At 38.6% G+C, this 20,964-nt stretch overlaps 1 protein-coding gene across 1 annotated transcript in view; it reads left to right on the forward strand.

Annotated features, from left to right (window-relative positions):
* Nucleotides 1-20,964, forward strand: part of MOCOS (molybdenum cofactor sulfurase) — a 210,083-nt gene that overhangs the window by 156,697 nt on the left and 32,422 nt on the right. The window contains exons 6-8 of the mRNA XM_042839828.1: nucleotides 852-1,051; nucleotides 16,210-16,326; nucleotides 18,993-19,439. Coding sequence (XP_042695762.1) covers nucleotides 852-1,051; nucleotides 16,210-16,326; nucleotides 18,993-19,439 — 764 coding nt within the window. The remainder of the gene's footprint in view (nucleotides 1-851; nucleotides 1,052-16,209; nucleotides 16,327-18,992; nucleotides 19,440-20,964) is intronic.

A 20,964-nucleotide genomic window follows, 5' to 3' on the forward strand; every position in this document is an offset into this window, starting at 1 on the left:
ATCTGAAGCTTACGTTTTAGCTTTCTGCAGTGAATTAAAATATTCCAGAGACCGTATATGATCATGGTACGTCATTGCATGGCATATCTGAGAACAAGATGTCATTTTGATTGGGACATCTAACAGAGATGCAACTCTCTCAAAAAGCAGAGATGTAGCAGAGGTCTCCATCTGCTAGGAAATATGTGCAGTTCTCTTTTCCAAACTGCTCTATGTAGAAAAAATAAAGAAGCAAAGAATGACAGTATATTCCTTCTTTATGCTTTTTCATTTCTGCAAAATTTCTCTAGAGCAAATACGTAGAATGGGTGCTGTCAGTAAAGTGTTCACAACATCCTTTTTCTTGTTTAAAAAAAAAAAAAAAAAAGGGACAGGCTTAGAAGAATACTTTTTTCAATATTCAGTTAATTGCTTGTGGACTGAGACTTGTATTTTATCATTTTTTTTAGAATATTATTTTTATCTGAGATGTAACAGTTTACTTTCTGTGCTGTGTAAGGGTTGATACCCCGTTCCTACGATCTGCAGAGGGAAACCTGAAGCAAAGCCTGCTTTTCAAATTAATTGTGCCAGAAGGTTTTAGTGCTGTGTATATGCCGGAACTATATGCTGGTGTTGTTATGCATGTGATTCCATTTCAGTGTAACTTTAGATTTCTACAGCAGATCAATTGTAGGTAAGCAGTGCAACAGGAGTTTTTGTAGGAGGAGATAAATATTTTCAAACTGTACATAATTTAAAAGAATCCAAGCATACTGGTTTTGTGCTAGTTGCCTACCATTTACTCTGTTTGAAAAATATTTTCATAAAAATAAGGTATCTGATATGTACACACACTTTTCTTTTTGCAGGTGGAATGGAGAAAATAAAACAGCATACGTTTGCGTTAGCTCACTACACCTATACTGTGCTGTCTACCCTAAAATATGCCAACGGGGCACCTGTAGTACGTCTTTACAATGACACAGATTTCAGCAATCCAGATGTCCAAGGTCCAATCATTAATTTCAATGTGCTCGATGAAAGTGGAGAAGTGATCGGCTTTTCACAGGTATGTTCCTCTTTTCCCTTAACAGGATGTTCAGTCTGTATCTTAAACGTATTTGCAATGAGTTATTTATCCTAAAGAAAATATTTTATCTGTCATTGTCTCCTCTGAGGTTTCGGTTTCCTTTCTTCATAGCTCTCCGTAATACATGCACACCTTTTTTGAAGCAACGGAAAGAGAATCTCATAAGTAATGCTAGCACAATGCAAAGTGCATGATAACAAAGGACATATCTCTGTGATTTAATACTCTACACATAAGAAGTTTGAAAGTTGTCAGTTTTACCAGGATGTAAACAGGCAAGGCAATTTGGTTTCACTTCTCCTTTTGCTTCTAATAATTATGTTATTGTGATATTTCTGAGAAAGCACTGAGTAACCACTAGGGTATTTTTATTTAAAAGTTGAATATTCAACATGAGGACTACACATGATATTCAAGTTCAAAAATTCTTTAAACTCTGTGTTTCTCAGTAACTTTCTCTAGTCTTTATCTAGCAGCTATTCTCAGAATTGATAACAAAATTTTGTGAAACTTTCCCGCTTTTCAGTATTTGTTTATCATGTGAGAAACTGGCCATAATTTTATATGACCTTACAGTAGTGTAGGAAAAGCAGACAGTGGGTAACATAGGGTAACACAGCTCACTTAATCAGCAACAGAAGCCAGAAAAAGCACAATGCTCTAGTTCAGTTAAATTATTCTGTTTGTTGCATGTCTCCTGAATAAGTCCACACATCAAGTTAATGACTTTGATTTTTTCAAAGCTTTCAATAACTGATAGCAGCTCTGCAAGCAGTAGTTGTGTAGTTGGGTTGCTCTTGGAAGGGAACACTGAGAAATGTCTATGAGAATATGTGGGGAGATACATGTATACACAGGTGAAGCAGGTGAAACAGTTACTTGGCAGCATGACAAATAGAGTTGGAGCTTTGTGAACTTTCTAAAGCATTTACCACACTGATGAACATGGAAGTCTTTTCTCTATACGTCTTTTAAAAATTGCTGGGCTATATTGCCAATCCCAAAGATTCGCCAAAGTTCGGTTTCAAGAATTTCACACTTTAGGAATCAGTTAGCCATTTATACAATATTGAGTATGTGTTGCAATGTTTAGAGAAAAACAGTGGCATTAACATCACTGGGGTAGTAAAACGCTCTGCCAGCATTCTGATTTTGCTTATGTCCGTTGGTTAAAAGGAAGGCACTATTTGCACTTCCAATTTTCACTATTTTACAATAAAAATGACTCTTGCCTGTTTCACTTTTTAAAAAACAATTGTACCCTTAAATAAGCAGTGATTTTATAGTCCTGTGCCTTCACTGTGCCGGTTGGCTGCAATGGGTGCTCATAAAAAGCTTCTGTATTGATCTGTGTCATCTGGATTGCACTATTCACCACATTGTCGTTATTTCTGGCATGAGTATATTGAATGAAGGACTATAAGGTTTTCAAATACATACTTGTCACATCTGCACTGCCTGTTGGATTACTTTTTTAAATTAAAATAACATGCAATTGAATGACTTTCAGAAATTAACAAGCAGCACTATTATTTCCAAAGCTATACCATGTGTGATATATATAATTGGCTTCCCTATGGAATTAAATTCTTTCACAGACATCTTACAGCAGTTATGCAGGGGAAAAATGTCTACTCTCTCTTTATGATGACAAAGAAAATTTGTATGACAGAGAGCAAGCTTCACCAAAGTGACGGTGTAATCTCATTTTCATTCATATCTGTGGCAGTACTTGTATATGTCTTTAAAATTAGATAGGTTTATTCAAATTAAAACTAGATCTAATACATCTATTAATTTTGTTTAGAAATGAAATGATGTACACTAGTTTGCTCATGTCTATGATCTGCACATTCTCATGGATTCACTAGTCAGTCCAAATGTCATCTAATGGAATTAGAAGAACAGAGTTTCAGAAGACTCTCAGAAAACATTTTTAACGGAGGGAAAATTGGATGACATTTCTGTCTGATATACCTACTAGTGAGTACCAACTAATGACTCCAAATGTACTTCAGCTAGTATATGAAAAGGGGAAATGACAGAATGTCCTATCTTTTATGGATGATATCCATTTATAATTAATTACTTATAACCAGGCGTCCAACCAATTCTATTTGTCTTCCTGACAGGTAACTGTTATGTGACCACTGCCTAGTGTGGCTGGACATTAGCATTTGGTAGCCTGAAAAGAACAAACTGACTGATATTAGAGAAGGTACTATGCTGTGGTTTGGAGCAATTTATTCTCACTTCTATATTTACTGTTGGTGTAACCTCACTTTGAATACTGCATGCATTTCTGGGCCTCACAACATAAAAATGATCTTAAGGTACTTTAAATCCAGAGGAGGGCAGTAAGTCTCATAAAAGGGCTGGTGGGGTATGTCCTGTTAGGAGATGCTGAGGACTCTTGAAATGTCTAGTCTGGAGAAGAGGAACCTGAGAGGCAGTCTCACTGCTCTCTGTAGCACCATGATGAGGGGAGGCAGAAGGAAGTGCTGAGTTCTGACGTTATCACTGATGGCAGGATGCAATGAAAAGTTTATTTGGTCAAACACTGGAACAGGCTTCCTAGAGTGTTTAAGTGTTCAAGAGGCATTTGGACAGTGTCTTCAGTAGTATGCTTTAGCTTCTGGTTAGGTGTGAAGTGGTCAGATAGTTGGATTTGATGATCTTTGCGGTTCCCTTCCAACTCAACTCCTCTTTTCTCCCCTCTCTTTCATTCCTTTCCCTTCTTTTTTCTCCCTTGCTTTTGTGATCGAGGCCAGTGGTACCCTGGGGTGCATTAAAAAGAGCATGATCAGCAGACTGAGAGAGGTTATCTTCCCCTCTACTCTGCCCAGGTTAAACAACATCTGGAGTACTTTGTCCAATTCTGTACTCTTCAGTTCATGGAAGACAAGGAACTTCCAGAGAGAATCAAGCAGAGGGCCACAAAGATGGTTATGGGCCTGGACCCTCTCCCTTATGTAGAAAGAATGAGAGACCTGGGGCTGTTCAGTATGGAGAAGGCTGAGAGGGTATCTTGTCAATGCTTATAAATATCTACAAGGCAGGAGAGAAGTGGATGGGGCCAGACTCTTTTAAGTGGTGCTGAGTGACAGAAGACAAGGAAATGGGTACAAACTGGAATGTAGGAAGTTCCAGACAAACATGAGGAAAAACTCTTTTACTTTGAGGGTGATAAAGCACTGGAAGAGGCTGCCCAGAGAAGTTGTGGAGTCTCCTTCTCTGTAGATATTCGAAACCCACCCTGATGCTTTCCTGTGTCATCTACTGTAGGAAACCTGCTTCAGCAGAGAGGCTGGATTCGATGATCTCCAGAGTTTCCTTCCAACCCCTACAACTCTGTCATTCTGTGATTCTGTGATTCCATTCCAAACATTTCAGACTGGCAAGAAAAACTTTAGAAATAGACAGTGTCTTCAGAGGATACCAAGCTTACATTTAAGCCTGAAGATTTACATAATTTACATGATATTCAGAACTCTGAGCTAAGTCCAAGATACTTAGAATGTGAAAGGCGTGCAATGAAATACATGACATTTAGCACTGCCACTGAAAATTAAAACAGGGAAAAAATCATGTCCTTTATCTTTGTAGCATTTTAGAAGAAAACTGTTCTTACTGACTACTATTACTGAAATCCATTTTTCATTCTTATGAGTGCAGTTCACCCCAATTAACAAGACTGTGCATCAAAACACAAGCATTCATGAATTGCATACACTGCATCAACTGCACTGGTAGGAAGTAGCTGTGGTCTCAGAATCATCCTTGAATAAAACCATTTTTGCATCAGTCAAGATCAAATGAAACAATTTCATTAAAACAAGAAATGAGACAATGTCGTGATTGCCGTCTCAATAATGGCATCGTTTTTGATAGCTTCCTGTCCCAGTATGTGTGATACAGGACATGTAAATATTAAGAAATGGTAGGGTGAGAGTGGAGTAGTTAGATAAGTTGAATTGTTCTTTGTCTCTCTTTTAGCTGTTTGTGATTGTTGAAGACTATCAGTGTTTTAGAGTGTTACTTTTGGAAGAACTATCTTTGAATGCTATGTGTATCATTGGTTTAATGGATGGCTCAATTACTGGTTTAGCTATTTTGCTCTAAATGGTAATTAAAACAATTAAAGAAGAGGGACTGGCAGGCTTCAAGTATCAATCATTGTTCAAAAGCTTTTTCTTCAGTTTTTTTCATGAACAAATATGTCTTTATCTAGAAACAAAACTACTAAAGTTTTGAAATCCCCATTAGTCTATAGTCTTTTGGCACTAAAACTACACTAAATTTCCTTCTTTGAGCTGCACCAAACTTCCCTTTGAGCTCCACCATACTTCCCTTGGACTGCTGTTGTTATTGATTTATTCTTGAAATGTGTTGGGAAGATATCTGCGTTCTTTTTACATGTACTGCCTGTTCTTTACAACAGCATGTCTGCCATTTTATGTTGTGTGTCCACTTGTGCCCAGGTTATGAACAGAGAAACTGTAGCAAGCCTAGGGCATAAAGATGGCCATTATACCAGTATATTGGTATTTAATACCAAACAGCTTCATCACATATACTTGCCCAGTTCAGAATGGGTAGTTCTCCAGCATTAGAGCTTTTGCTGTTAAGGAATGGACAGGTGACTAGCTGACATTTTGGAAAGCGTAGCACTAGAGTCAAAGGACCCCTGCTAAGTCAGTGGTGCAGGATCAAAGTGGAAGGATTGGCATTAATGCAGTAAGCTGCCGATCTCCTATTTCTTTGTAAGGCTTCCAGAAAAAAAAGAAAAAGAGCAATTTGCTCTAGACATTAAAGAGATTTTATGATGTCACAAAAATGGGGTCATATGTATGTATGTATTCAGGGATGAGCTAATACTGCAGATTTCTAATGCAGCAAATCACCATTGCCTCATTTATTTATAGTGAATTTTTGCTATTTTCAGTATATATGAGTTTATAAATATCCTCAAGTCCTTCCAGTCTGTGAAACACTGCTTGACAGCAATGACTCGGCTTCAGTTTGCATCGTTGCCATCATTTTATCAAAGTCTTGCCTGCATTTCCGTAATGTGTTACAATTGCCAAAGAGGGGATGGAAGAGCTGTAAGGGAATATTGATTTGAAACAACAAATATAGACAGAAAAAAAAGTGGTTTTCATACAAAGAGGATAAAAGTGTGGAATTGTACATATCTCTCCACTTGCAGATTTGAAAAAGAATACCAGCTCTGCCATGTGGAGCTTTTGTGCTAATATTATTTTGAGTTTTACTCTTACTTCTCAAAGGAAGAAGAGATCTGTTAAATATTCTTTGTAATATAGATGGTTGGAGAGAAATTTTAACAACCTTTCACGTTTCTTCCTGTAAAATCAGTTTGGGAACTGGAAGAAGTGAAAGGGACTAGGGCAGAGATGGGCAGATGGAGTTTCACCTTGAAACATCTGTTGAATTCATGCTCTAGGGAGCTCTTATCCAGTCACACCTCCCAGTTCTGTGTTTTCTGCCCCCCCCGAGAAGTACAGCTTCCTTTAACAAACTTTTTCCCCCTGGATCGCTGAGAAATATTTTTTTTGTTGTTATTTTTACTGTGTGTTATGGGCTTAAAAAGCGATCAAACCATCCTAGCTCTCATAGCTTTTCTTTTTCACAATACCTGCTTTGCCTGAAGCCTGTGGCTTGCTGTGACTGTCTCACCTGCAAAAATTTCCTTAGCATCCATATATGCCTACCATGCCTCCTAAAAATCCTGTTAAGAACGGAGTAAGCATCAGTTCATTAAAAGTCCCAGCCGTTCTGCCTGCCATTTCACACGTGTGTGATAGACAAACTGCTATAACAGCAATCAGCTGCCAAAGACTATGTAAACATTTTGCATCTTCTAGGAAAAGCTCTTCGGCAGTGTTACATATGGGTGAGTTTTGGCTCTCAGGATTGAGAACCCTGCTCAGCTAGATTGTGATCAGCTTTGTCTAGGAGATTGCATTAGCATATCCTTGCTCATTCCCATCAGCCCAGATAGAGTGAGGGGAGAGCTAGACTTTGAACTTATCTTTCTTCATTATTTTGCAGGGAAAACCTATCAACACTTCTCAACGGATAACTTGTCCCCTCAGCACAAATCTATTGTGCAATCTGATGACTGCTCTTATTATGGCATCTGCCCACTCTCTCATCCACTTTCTATTTCCATCTACTTTGTTATGTTAAGGGCAATATTAAGGGTATTAAGAGTTAAGGGTATACTCAGTGACCCACTGTTGTTTTCTTCTGTCCTGTTGTTGTTTTCTGTCATTCTGAAGTGTAGAGCAGGGTCTTCCATTTGAAAATGTGGCACCAAATCACTTAGGCATAACAAGAGCCACGGAGGATCTCACCACTGTACCATGGCTACTCCATAGTCTCTTTCTTCCAGTGTTCACGTGCTGGTTTTGGAAGAGAGGGGGAAAAAGAAAAAGTAAAAAGAATGAGACTTCTCCTAGAAACGAAAGTATTTGTTTTCTTTTGAACTCCATTTATCCTTTTTTATCCAAAGCATTCCACAGCAATGAATTCTCTTGTAAGTAGTTAACAGTCAAGTGAAACTTATTCCAGTGATTTGAGATATGAAGGGGGGAAAAACAAGTTTTAGCACTGTAGGGACCGTGAGAGGTTATCCATCTCATTATGTGCCAAGATAGGATCATCTTAATCTGAACCTTTCCACAGACTTATGAGGCTGAAATTTAGATATATTCACTGCTACAAAATATATCTTGATGATGAACCTAAGTTTCTCTCAATGCAACCAAAGTCTTCATTTCTATAAGCACTGGGTAAATTAAAAAAAGAGATGAGTGTGGACACGAAAGCAGAAAAACAGAAGATTCCAACCGTGTGAGACAGGAGATTTGGGCAAGCATTCAGAAGCACAACCTGGCTAAGAGACAGCAATATGTGCCAATAGAATTTATTCTGTCTTTTTGCACTTAGGCCTTCAAACAAAAGTAATAAGTGACAAAGAGGTGTGAGAGATGATGGGAAATGTACATAAAAGTAGTTGCTCATGGTAGATACAGTGGCCATAGCAAATTCTGGCTGTACCTTTTCATCACAGGTGCACTTTCTTTGCTTTCATTCCTAAATATTCTATTTTAAGATCTTCCTTTTTCTTCAATGATATACTAAAAAACTGCTTAGCTGGACCCACATCAGTATCCAGGAACCCAGCAATGGGCTGCTGGTATCCTCTGTTTCTGCTGAAGTCTTTCTGAATCTTGACAGATTCAATACCTGTTTTCCCCACTTATACAATTATCTCAATAGCACTCTCTAATCACTCAGGAATTAAGAGAAAATAGGTCAATATCCTCAGACATGAAGTGGCAGATACATGTGTATATTCACACTTATGGATGGATAGATATTCATGTAATTACTTAGGAACTTGATGAAAAGAACCATGCAATAGCTGAAGAAGGTAGATTTCCTGAAATACTGCTTTTTATATCCTAGACAGTACCCTCTGCTGCTCTAGTGGACTGGGTCCACTGCATTGTACATCTGTACAGAATTGGAGTGAGAATATGAACATTAGAAGAGTGAAGAAAAAAGGAGCTGCAGCATTTCTTTAGAACTGGAAGCTATTACTAGGTCAGTTTGGTCAGATTGCTGGCTGGAGTCTGGTAGTAGCCATCTGACCTGTTCACCTGCTCTGGAAATTCATGCCATGTCCCTGCAGGAGAAAGTGGGTTATTATTAAAAAGCAAGGAGCAATAATTTCTACTATACTTAAATTTTGAGTTCCTTGCTGTTCTTCAAAATCTATTTTTTTGTTTTTATTATTATTATTTTTCCCCCAACTCTTACTTCTTTTATGTAATCATTCGGTTTTGCAGTTGGAGAAGTGCAGCCTTTTTTTCCTTGGGGGGGGGAGGGAGGCAGCGAAAATGGAAATTCAGCATTTGTTAATTCTAGCTAAGAAAGTCTGCTCAGGGATGGTCAGATGACCCTGACTTAGTTACAATAATGCTTTTAGAAGCATATCCACTCATTATATTAATTTTGATGACTCAGGGAAAGAAAAGTGTTCTTAACATACTTAATGGCATTTTTGGCCTTCTTCCCAATAGCAATCTAAAAATGACTGGAGTGATTGCTCATTATTGATTTTAGCTATGGATTCAGGCATTGATTTCAGGAAGCTGGGGACAGTGGATGGACCGGTGAAATAGAATGCAAACAGAACTGCAAGAAGTAAAATTGCTGGGAAGATTCCTTTTGAACCTCCACTAACTTCCTTGGTTCCAATTAGTTTCCAATTGTGCTATGGACGACTCCCAAGCAGGGAGATAGTAGAGATGCAGCAAACCATGATGGCATGACAATAAATAGCACCTAGTTACTTCAAACTGGCAAGAAACTGGCCATTACAGTCTGGTTCTTTGCTTGTGTTTGGTTACAAGATAACAGTAACACAGCATCGGGCACTCAAATACAGCTCTTATAAGGGGATGGCAATGCAGCATACATTCTCATTGAGCTAGTTAGGGATTTACTGACTGAAAGTAAGGAGATGATGTACTTGAGAGATTCAGTGTGATAACTACAGGCCTGTTTTAATAGATAATGAGGCTTGTCTTGTTGAGGAAGTTATGGTAGGGTACAAGTTGAGTTGCTTTTTACAGTATCTCATTGCAGGAGGACAAAGGCACTTGTGAGGTGATATGCTTAAAATTGTGTACTGTTTTACTGCTCACCAGAGCTGGTCAAGGTTAGAAAGCTCCATGAAAGCCTAGACTGAAGATTTTGCCTGACACCACTTCTCTGGAATGTCCTTGCATGTTGCTAGGGAAACTGTAAAGGAGATAAAAGAAAGATGCTCACAGTTGTTCAGATGACAGAATCTAAGATAAATGGGGGAGGCTAAATATTTTCTCACAGGGCTAAACTGTGGCTCTAAACTGCAGACCTTGTTACGTAGGAGAGAAATATGAAAAGAAACTCCATGGCAGCAGGAAGAGGACTGCACTTCTGACAGCCTCTGCTGGATGCTTTTTTCTAGATATTAATAAAAGTGGATCAGCTGCCTTTGAATGAATGCAGTGTCCAGTTTCAGCCAACTGTCTGAATCTTTTGAAGACGAGGAGAGGCCTGGCTCTACCTGCTCTATTACCTCACTTGCATCTTCCTTCTCCCTTCAGAGAAATTTTAGGGAGAAAATTATAGGAACCTGTATGGCTGTAATTAAAGTAATATTTCAACAAAGGGAAATGTTAGTATTTAACCCCATGACCTCCCTGCATGGTAAGGAAGCAGTATTGTTGCCATTTGGAGGAAATAAATACAGACAAAAGGAGATTTAAGGGATATAAGAAAAAAGGAAAAAGGTGGGGAAAGTTTCAGCTACCCTGAGAGTCTACCCTGATCCCTTTAGCCTACGAGGTAGCTAGAGATGCACAACTGGATGTAGTGATAGAAACAGTTTCCTGTTACAACATGGGAAAGCTACGTTGAAGTCAGAGCTAGAAGTCTGCAGAAGGCTTGAGTTTCTTTGCTTTGCTTTTCTTCCTGGAATCTGCCCTTTTCTGGATGTCACTTTATCAACAGGATTTTTATTATCACTGAATATGGTCTTAAAAAGAAAAGAAAACAAAATATGATTGACTGGGAAGACCAATGAGAACTGAGGTGCCAAATCAGACAAAACTAAGGTGTTTTACCTACTCATCAACCTTTTCAATTTCAGTAGCTGGATCTTAGACTCCCAAAGTTGAGATATGTTCCAAATAAGCCCATACCCCAATTCACCACATGTAGTACAGGGCACAAAAAGCAGTGAAGTCATCCATTAAAAATCAAGACTGTTTCATTTCTTCTTTACAGTCACCTAATTCCCAAAGTATCTGGTAGTTTCTGGATCTCAGAAGTGTAAAATTCTTGCTACTCCTTTATGCATGGAGGACCTACAATTTGTTATGCATGTGGCATCCTCTAGGAGAGAATTCCTGCAGAATGGGAAACCATGTATTCCAAATTATTCTGAATTTTCCTATCTGCAATCATGCCTATTATTTGAGGGTTTTTTTAAACTGGCAGATTAAATTATCACATCAACAAGAAATTTCCTGAAAACTTCATACTTCCACTATCAAGATGCTCAGTTTGGCAATTTCAGTAGATTTCAGTATCTTAGTCTGATACACTACTGCTGTCTGCTAAGGAGAGAGTGATGAATGTATGTAGACTGAAGAAAGATTTACATCCACATACCAATTTGTTTAAACCATTGTTAACAACTAGAGACAAAATCAGCAGCTGAGGATCAGCTTCATCAATACTAGGAGATTGGTGGAAATTCCTTCCTTGAGATAGCAAAACCAGGAAACCATGCAGTTAAACCAGTTTAATAATATTGTTACTCAGATAAAATGCTTTTTTCTCCCTACCAAGTTATTCCAAAACAACTGCTTATGTATGTATGTGTGTGTATATGTACATATTCTGACCTACTTCTTATTAAATTGTATTAAAAAAAAAAATTAATTATGCATTTGCATCAGCAACAACATTTTACAGTCAAATGCTGGATGACGGAAAGAGCTAGCTTACTTTGTCTCAAATTCCATGCCATGAATCAGTGAATTAATTTACCAGTGGATGTGGAACACAGTGTCATGAATCTTGTTTTATAGGCAGCCATCAGTGGTGTGCAGTGAAATTCTTCTAATGAGCAAGTCCATCAGACATGCAAATTCCTCTGAAATGTGGTCATTACAGAAAGTAGAATGAGAAGTCCCAGTCCCAATGCTTGAAGACAATACCTGCCACTTTTGAATTAAATGATTTTGTTGTTGTTGTGTGTTTTCAGAACACTTCATGACCTATTATAAAAAAGACTTTTATTCATGTCAGTAATTGTGATGCTCAGTAAAATAACTTGCTTGAAAAACAGCTGCAGAATTTGAACCTGCAGAAATGATTTCAGCAGAGATTCCTAAGCAATCCACCATTCTTACTGAGAATCTTAGACTTTGGTAGTTAGAAATAATGAAAAACTACAAGGTATTTGTAAATCTTTTCTATCATTTAGTATATATCTACCTGCAGTAAGAGCATCATCCTCAGACTTGTTTCAGCAGAGTCTGAAGCCAGACAAAGGCTTACACCGTGCAGCATACCTCAAGAGAAGTCCCGAAGGGAGTGGATAGCAGAAGTCAGTCATTTGGCAAAGGCAGAGGAGTTACTGGTGCAACAGTGTGAAAAAGAATAGAAAGGTAGAACACATGAAAATCTATTTTCTGTTCATCTTCTAAGTATGAACTAAAACAGGAGCTATCCAACAGGAGATTGTTGTAGGACAGTACACTGAAATCCTAAAAATAAAACCTCTCCACCCTGTTGTTTTTTTTTTAAATTTAAAAAAATATATATCAATTGTAATAGTATTTGCCAAACAGAGCACATGCTAAAGGTGAACATTTGGTCAACATGTCAATACTGAAGGCTGACTTGCTTAGGGCAGCAACTGTGCTTAAAACAGAAATTCTCTCTGAGACAAAGATAAGTACTTTAAAAATTGGTTTAGATGGACATTATTCACGTGTGTTTGTTAAACTCGAAGACCACATGGAACTAGAAAAAGTACTTTTTTCTTGTCAAAAGTTGAGATGATCTGACATGAGAGTGCTTGGGCATGAAGCAGCCTTGCAGGGTTTGGCCCCCAGCAAACAGCTTCAGAAAAAGTAATGAATGCCAAGGGACTGTGAGGGACAGACGAGACTCCAGGATACTGTGATGACTTCACTACTGTGTCCTCACTGACTGAAATTGATTAAAATGCTGTAAAGATTCTGCATGTGTTTTGCACTTCAACTGTCATCATTAGGCTTTGAAAAACCTAGGTACAATGGTTCCAATTATTGGACTCAGAGAACCACCAAAGCTGAAGATTGGAATGCATAACTCTGTGTACATACCATTAGTACCATTCATGCTTCTGTGCCTTATTGATGAACACGTTTCTGGTTCCCAAAAGCTTGGTGCCATTGTTAGATACAGAGCTGCAAGCATCATGCTTTATTTCCTAAGCCTGAGTTCCGTACCCGTTATTGCTCCTTATGGCAATTTTGGAGATGTGCTTTATTTAAATAAGCTTTTCTTCATTGAAATAACTGTAACAGATGTTTTATGTTCTATTTGTTTTGCTCTGTGGTAACGCTGTGGAGAGAGATTGAATTAGCTCCCCGCACAGAATATTTCTAGGGTGGAACTAAAGAAGGCATAGCATATGTCCAAGGGACAGTCAAGCATGTGTTCAAGGGGCAGATAGATTGGCAGTGCTGCATGTGCTCATTCTTTACTTGGTTTCATTGCTTTCAATAATAAGTGTGCATCATGTCACCAAAATCTGCAGGGCATCTATGTATATTTAAGCCTTGCATTGGTGATAATGGAACTCAATTAATAGTAAAGCTTATGAATAACTTATCTTTGTTCTCCTGAACCTTACTTCCCTATATTCCCCTAATATTCATACATTTTTATGTATCAATAATCTTTATGTACTGTACAGACTAATATACATCATAGTTAAAAGTGTTATCGAAGAAGGGTCATGTCATGTCTTTCTCTTCTTAATGCTAGGCAAGGTTAGAATGAAATTCTGAGGCCTTTATTAAAGCATAGTAATCGTTTATTTGACAAAATGTAAAAAATTTTAAAAAATAATCTTGTTAACAATTCCTTGAAGCTAGGTCATGGAAACTTCATTACATTGCATACATTTGGATAATCAAGGCTGCCCAGCAACATTTCTTCAAAAGAAAACAAACAAACAAACAAACCAGTATTAAAAAGAGATTTTCTAAGCTTTTTGAATACTGAGAAAATAAATCCACTGTACAGTCTCAGTAGTGAAATCTGTCATGATTTTAGCCTTGCTTGTCATCATTAACAGAACGATAGATCCACCCACGAGTCACCAGCTCCATGACAAACCATGTTATATCAGAATATAAACTTTTCTCATTTAAGTGTATAAAGAAGTCGAAGAAAATGTCACTGTTCCCAGACTGAAGTCTTCTGACAGCACAAAGTTAATGACACCACAACAATCTTTCTCAACAGATGACTTTAGCTGTAACTTTGATTTGAGAAACATGCTTTGAACACAGTTTATTCTCCAAAGCATTAGTCATGAAAAGACATCTTTTCTCTGCTTTCCAAGTCTGGTTAGTTTGGTTGTTTCTCCATTTGAGAGCTAAACCATTTTGAACTGAACTAATGAGGCTGAGCACATTTAAGCATGAGCGGCGATATCTTTCACTCCATAATAGTGTAGGATTTCCTATGTGTATACAGCACATTTTTGTGTGAAGTATCTTGTGTCCCACGCACTGAGTGCTTTTAGTTTGAACTGCTTTTAGCAGAACTGAACGCTGCTTAGGTTGAATTATTTCAGCCTAGAATAAGTTCTAATGAAGGGCTTGGTTTTTCAAGGACCCAAGACAGTAAAATGAAGGCTCACACAAGCAAACTCAAAGCTGTCAGAAGGCTGACATTAAAGGACTGATGATGCCAGAAAACAGGAGACAGAGGATGGGCTGTGTTGGGATAATCTGGAAAGTGCTCACCAGTAACCAATATTAAAAAAAATTATGTTTAAAGAACATAAAAGCAAACAGAGTTTAAGCCTCCTAGAAAAACTAGATTGAATGTTTCCACTGATAGTTCAGGCAGGTAAAGCATGGGTTGACAGCTAGGGAAGTGACAGGTCTGAAATGGTAAGCACTTCCATTCCTACTGCTTTGAGTGCTCCCATTCTGCATGTAGCCTTAGCTGCCTGAGAGGAGGACTGTGTTTCTGGCATATCTGAGTCCCCTCAAACTGTAACATGCTTATTCCTAGGACCCCGAGTTTCCCTTTTGCAGTAGAGGAGATAAAGCACAGAGAGATTAAACAGAGTTTGTGTGAGGTGGTTCTGGAAGTCTGTGGTAAGGGCTGGATGTGCCAATTGGATGTACCTTTCTGACCATCTGTCCTTTTTCCAAGTCATGACCAGGCCTATTTGTCATTTGTTGTCAAAGAAATAACTGCCAGTATCTATACCTGCTCAGTTATCATTAGCACCAGCTGTTGTTGCTTTTTCAAATCAACATAAAGAGTGTTCAGATCCCTACTGTGTGCTTCCATGGTTTTTGAACTGTGCTAAGAGGATCCCCATGGTGTGCTTTCCTTGTTTCTTAGCATTGCTATGAATCCTTGACAATCTGCGTTTCTTCTCTGTGGGGCCATTTAGAGAGCCAATGCCACTCTCCCATTGCATCCGTATCTGCTTCTCCTTCTGATGCATATAAAGAGAAGTGCCTCTGTTTTTCACATCATTCACTCATGCCAGCTCTTCATCAATCATTGTATTTATGCTCATTCAATATTAAGTGGATGATAAAGGGACAGTATAACACAAAAAAAGCATAGCACCAGGAAAACATTCATCTGTGAGTTGGTAGACTGGGTGGTCATGTGTGGAAAATCGAAGGAAGTATCCCAGTGGAGTGCCTGCCCGATGAGGTGTAGTTGCTTGGTGAGGGGCTGATTCTTCAAGCACTGGTGTGCCACGAACACACTAATATCTTCATTTTCTGTAATGAGGACTTACAGTATCAGATTCCTGGTGAGAAAGGTTTCCTTCTGCTAACTGAAAAGGTGCCCCACCCCTCACTCTTCGTCTTGTAGGGGCAGTTGTAGGTGATGGTTGAGGCCAAACCCTAAATGACACTGTGCTGCAGACCTGTAATTCACATTACCAGTATAGGTGCACAGATTTAAAAGTAAGCGTGTGTGCTGGTATTAGAAGGATCCGTGTCTGAACTGATACACTGTGTGTGTGTTCGTGTGTGTGCTGTATAACTTTCTCTCAGTGCTACTGTAATTATCTGCTTCCATCAGTGTTTTCTTTCAGCTGAAATAACAAGGCTGAAAAATCCTCAGTGTATTATGGGAATGCTGACAGCTACAGTCAGTTGTTAATAATTTAGAGATGTGATTTACCCCCAGTTGATTTGTACCCTTAAAACACTGTATATATAGTTTACCACAACTTTAAATGTCTGTCTTTTGTTCTTCTTCTATGTGTTATTTCCTGTTGAATCGGGAAGGTGGAAAAGATGGCCAGCCTCTGCAACATACATGTCCGCACAGGTTGCTTCTGTAACACAGGAGCCTGCCAGATGCATTTGGGTATAAGCGATGAGGACATCCAAAAGAACCTGCAGGTTAGTTTCTGAATGAGATTATGTGATACATTGCCCTTGGAAAACTTACAAATTCAGTGACCCAGGCTATCAGTTCTGAATTTCACAAAGGATGGGAGATATGAGGGCGAGAGAGGAAAATCTGGCCCTAAACCATAAAGAAAATATTAGTAAATAGATAGATAGTTAAAGAATAAAGTAGTTTATCATATGTTGTGCTTTTGAGTCTCTGCAACTTTTAGAATTAAGGTGAGTTTGATTTGCTTTCTCTGATCTTTCAACTCAATTACCATGCTAAAGAAAAAAATGAACTTAAGTTCATTGAAACGAGGTGTTGAAACAAAACCATTTTATGGACCCAAAGCAATATACGTTGCTTTTATTTCATTCAAAAATACGAAGCACTGTGTTGCATCACTTAGGTCAGTATCATGTAAATATTACTGAACATTTTCATCAGGATAAGCCCAATGAAGAACGCATACTTACAGGGATTTTTCATCTTCCAGAAGTGGTATGATGAGGTAGTGCAGTCAAGCAGTTCTTTTGAGACATTCTCATCAGCAAAAGACCTAAATGAGTTATTGACTATATTACTGTGCAAAGGAAGAGAGCTTTTATTCACATTGTTTGCATATATGCTTTGTTTTTGCCTTTTTTTTTTCTCCCAGAAAGAAAGTGGGACTTATGTCCATAGAACATAACATTTCCTGCTTGAAAAAGCCTTCACTATTCACACATCCATTTTTATTTAACAGAAATGCATAAATAAATGAAATTATGGGGAAAAAGAACAACCTTCTGTGAAACTTAGAGCTAAATGTCATGTCCACTGTTGAGCTAATGTTAGGTGGGTGATCAAAGGGAGTTTCTAGCTTATCTCGCTGGAGGTGAGTGGCACTCACCTGTTTAACCGAAGGAGAAACTTCTGCTCCAACAAAGAGTTTTGCAGAGTGCACACTTTATGAAAGACATATCAGATAGGAGGATATACAGACATCATTGTTAATGGTATTTGAGGGATTTTTGAGCTTTACCATTAGTTAAAACTTGTATTTTTCAAAGGAATTAATGTTAGGGGAAGAGTTCTTCCATATGTACTGAAAGCAACAAGTTGACTGGATCAGCAAGACAGATTTATTGCAGATCACCATGGTGAGGGATAGATGAGAGGACAGTGAGGCTCTCTGAGACCTTGTTGACTGGCAGAGTTCAGAGGATTGTGATCAGCCGTGCAGAGATCAGTTGGAGACCTGTAACTAGCAGTATTTACCAGGCATCCCAGGCATTGATACTGGGCCCAGTCTTGCCAACATCTTTATCATTGACCTGGATGAAGGGATAGGATCCACCCTTAGCAATTTTGCTGATGATACAAAGCTGGGAGGAGTGACTGACACACCAGATGGCTGTGCTGCCATTCAGTGAGACCTGGACAAGCTGGAGAGTTGGGCAGAGAAGAACCTGATGAAGTTAAACTAAATGACTCAGTGTAGAGTCATGCACCTGGGGAGGAATAACCACATATACCAGTACAGGTTAAGGGCTGACCTGCTGGAGAGATCTGCAAAGAAGGATCTTGGTAACCTGGTAGACAGCAGGCTGATGATGAGCCAGCAATGTGCCCTCGGGGCCTAAAAGGCTAATGGTATCCTGGGGTGTGTTAAAAAGAATGGGGCCAGCAGGTTGAGGGAGGTGATTCTCCCCTTCTATTCTGCACTGGTGAGACCACATCTGGAATACTGTGTCTAGTTCTGGGCTCCCCAGTTCAAGAAAGACTAGGAACTTCTAGGAAGTGTCAAGCTGAGGAGTACAAAGATAGTTACGGGCCTGGAGCATCTCCCTTGCAAGGAAAGGCTAAGAGACTGGAGAATATTCAGTCTGGAGAAGAAAAGCCTGAGAGGGAATCTTATCAATGCTTGTGAATATCTAAAGGGTAGGAATCAAAGTGAATGGGGCCAGACTCTTTTCAGTGTTCCTCAGCAACAGGACGTGAGACAAGGGACACAAATGGGAACACAGGAAATTTGATACAAATCTAAGAATAAACTTTTTTTCTTTCTGGGTGACACAGCACGGGAACAACCTGCACAGAAAGGTTGTGGAGTCTCTGGAGATATTCAAAACCCCTCTGGATGCTTTCCTGTGCAACCTTCTCTAGGAACCTGGTTTAGCAGAGGGTTGGACCAGATGGTCTTTCCAACCTCTACAATTCAGTGAATATGCCACTGATTATATAAAATGGAACTGTTCTGACAGTGGATATAAACAAAACTCCCACAGAAACCAGCAGGCTAGTGATTTGGTCAGCTAACTGAATGTAATATCCCAGTTTAAATCTCAGTGAATTATGCAGATGAGACTGGAATTTATCTGGGGACTGATCTTGCTAACAGGCTATTCTGGCACATGTAAACTTTTTCTTGACATAAGTTTTTGTGAAGATCCTCTTGCTTTGGGGTAGAATAGGGCAAACATTACAAAACAATATTTTTCCCTGCTCGAGTGGCTAATTAGACATTTGGGAATTTTTCTCCTTTTTCTGCATGTATTCATGGGTTAACTGTGTATTTCTGAAAACAGTATTTCAGGTTAGAATTAACAGACTTTTGAATAACTATGTACAGTAAGGGGGAAGTAATGCAGTCTGTCATAATAACTCTGCTTTTCTTTCTATTTTAAACTAGGCTGGCCATGTCTGTGGAGATGATATTGACTTAATTGATGGACGTCCCACTGGTTCTGTGAGAATATCCTTTGGTTACATGTCTTCTTTTGAAGATGCACAGGCATTTTTGAAATTCATCATAGCCACAAGGTTCTCTAAGTCAGACACTGAGATTCCCTTTCAATCCTCTGCTACGCAGCTGACAACAGAACCTGCCCCAGATGACCACTCTTACTTTAACAGCGTCAATAAATTGTCTCCAAGAACGCATATTGCAGATAGAGAACATAGGAATCATCCATCTGGAACAGAGAGGACTGTCGGTTGGCAGTCACCGGAGTCTCAGTCGGAAAGCATAAGGGAAGCTCTTTCTGAGGTTGCTGTGCCAAAGATTAAAAGGGGTGGCGAGCCCATTACTGTCATCAGTATTTACCTGTATCCAATCAAATCTTGCTCTGCATTTGAGGTATGTGCTTTAAATTATACTTATTTTATCCCCAACTATCAAATGTGTCAACCAGGAACAACATGTGCATTAGATACTAGGAAACAGCATGGGGTGCTCACTTTTCCATTTCTCCAATCTCTAGGATTGAGCCCTGCCTGCTAAGGCACTCTAAAGGATTTTCAATTAGACTGAAGCTACAAGATGCAAATGTGTCTTTGCTCCTCTATCGCCCATCACAGAAAAATCAGCGCATAATATGCAGTTTTGGGGAAAAAAAAAAAAAAAGTTGGCTTTGCAAAATTTGACTAAAATATAATTAAATAATTAGTATGCTTTCACTGAATGACATGTGATGGATTTGTAGGCATTGATGGGTAGGCAGCAATTTAGAAATAACTTGATTAACATGTTATAATTGAGAGGAGGTTGATTTACATTACAAAGAAATGTTATCATTAAAAATACATTTGCAACAGAAATATGACATTTAAGTGTTGCTGCACTATTTGAAAGTTCACTCTTTGAAGATTTTAATTGCTTTTTTGCCAAGTTAATAATATCATCACCTTAGCTGTGACTTTTTTTTAAAATAATGCATGATGAAATAGGTGTATGGCCCACACATGACCTAGAATGTGACTCTGCTTAGTACCATACTGAGAACTGATTTAATGAATGTCAATAATGGTATAACTTTCCCTGTGAAAACTTGCTGGTGTAGGTCACTGTCTCACATATGAATGAAAATTGGGGTCAAATCCAGTGACAAATCACCTGCATTTAAAATATGGATTCTCAGCTGTTTTCATCTTTTTTCTTTTTTTTTTCTTTTTTCCTTAATGCAAAAAAATGAAAAAGGGAGGAATTGAAGCAATGTCTTTGAAAGATTAACAAAATATCTGCATTTCTAAACTTGGTTTGCTTATGATGTTTTTAATTCAGAGGCACAGTCTTGAGCATTAAATGAGACCTGAACAAATAATTTTCCACCCTTTATTAACCTTCCACTAAATCAAACCCTTTAAAAATCAAAGTAATCATGTGAGAATGTTTTAACCTTTGTTTAAATGTTGCAGTTATTACAGCTATATTGCAGAAGCCCACTACAGAAACACTGAAATATGTCTTAGCAGTATTTGGGACCGTTTGGTGTCAAATTCTATTTTTAACATGCAGGCTGGTGTTACAGGATACATACCAGAACACTCAGAGCCAGGAAGACTTTGAAGTAATTGTGCCCAGAAGCAGATAAACCACACCTCAGTGTGAAAGACAGCTTTTGTTTTCTCAAACTGAGCCAGTTTTCCTCTCTTCAAGCTCTGTGGAGGGAAACTTCTCTAGGTAATAAATTAATAAAAAGCTGGAACACCCTGACAGACAGAATTGCAGTTTTAATGGAGGAGGAAAATCCCCATGCATAATTCTTGTGCCAGGTATGTGTTAATGGGCCCAGCATGAAAGCAGAGTTCATCTCACCTGACCTTATCCCTCTAAAGTTAGATATTATTCGGTAAGCAGGAAGAGATGGATACCTGCTAAATCA

The sequence above is a fragment of the Centrocercus urophasianus genome, unplaced genomic scaffold, assembly GCF_019232065.1.
Source record: "Centrocercus urophasianus isolate 14NV4802_14NV808 unplaced genomic scaffold, USGS_Curo_1.0 seq_11, whole genome shotgun sequence".
Lineage (NCBI taxonomy): Eukaryota > Metazoa > Chordata > Aves > Galliformes > Phasianidae > Centrocercus > Centrocercus urophasianus.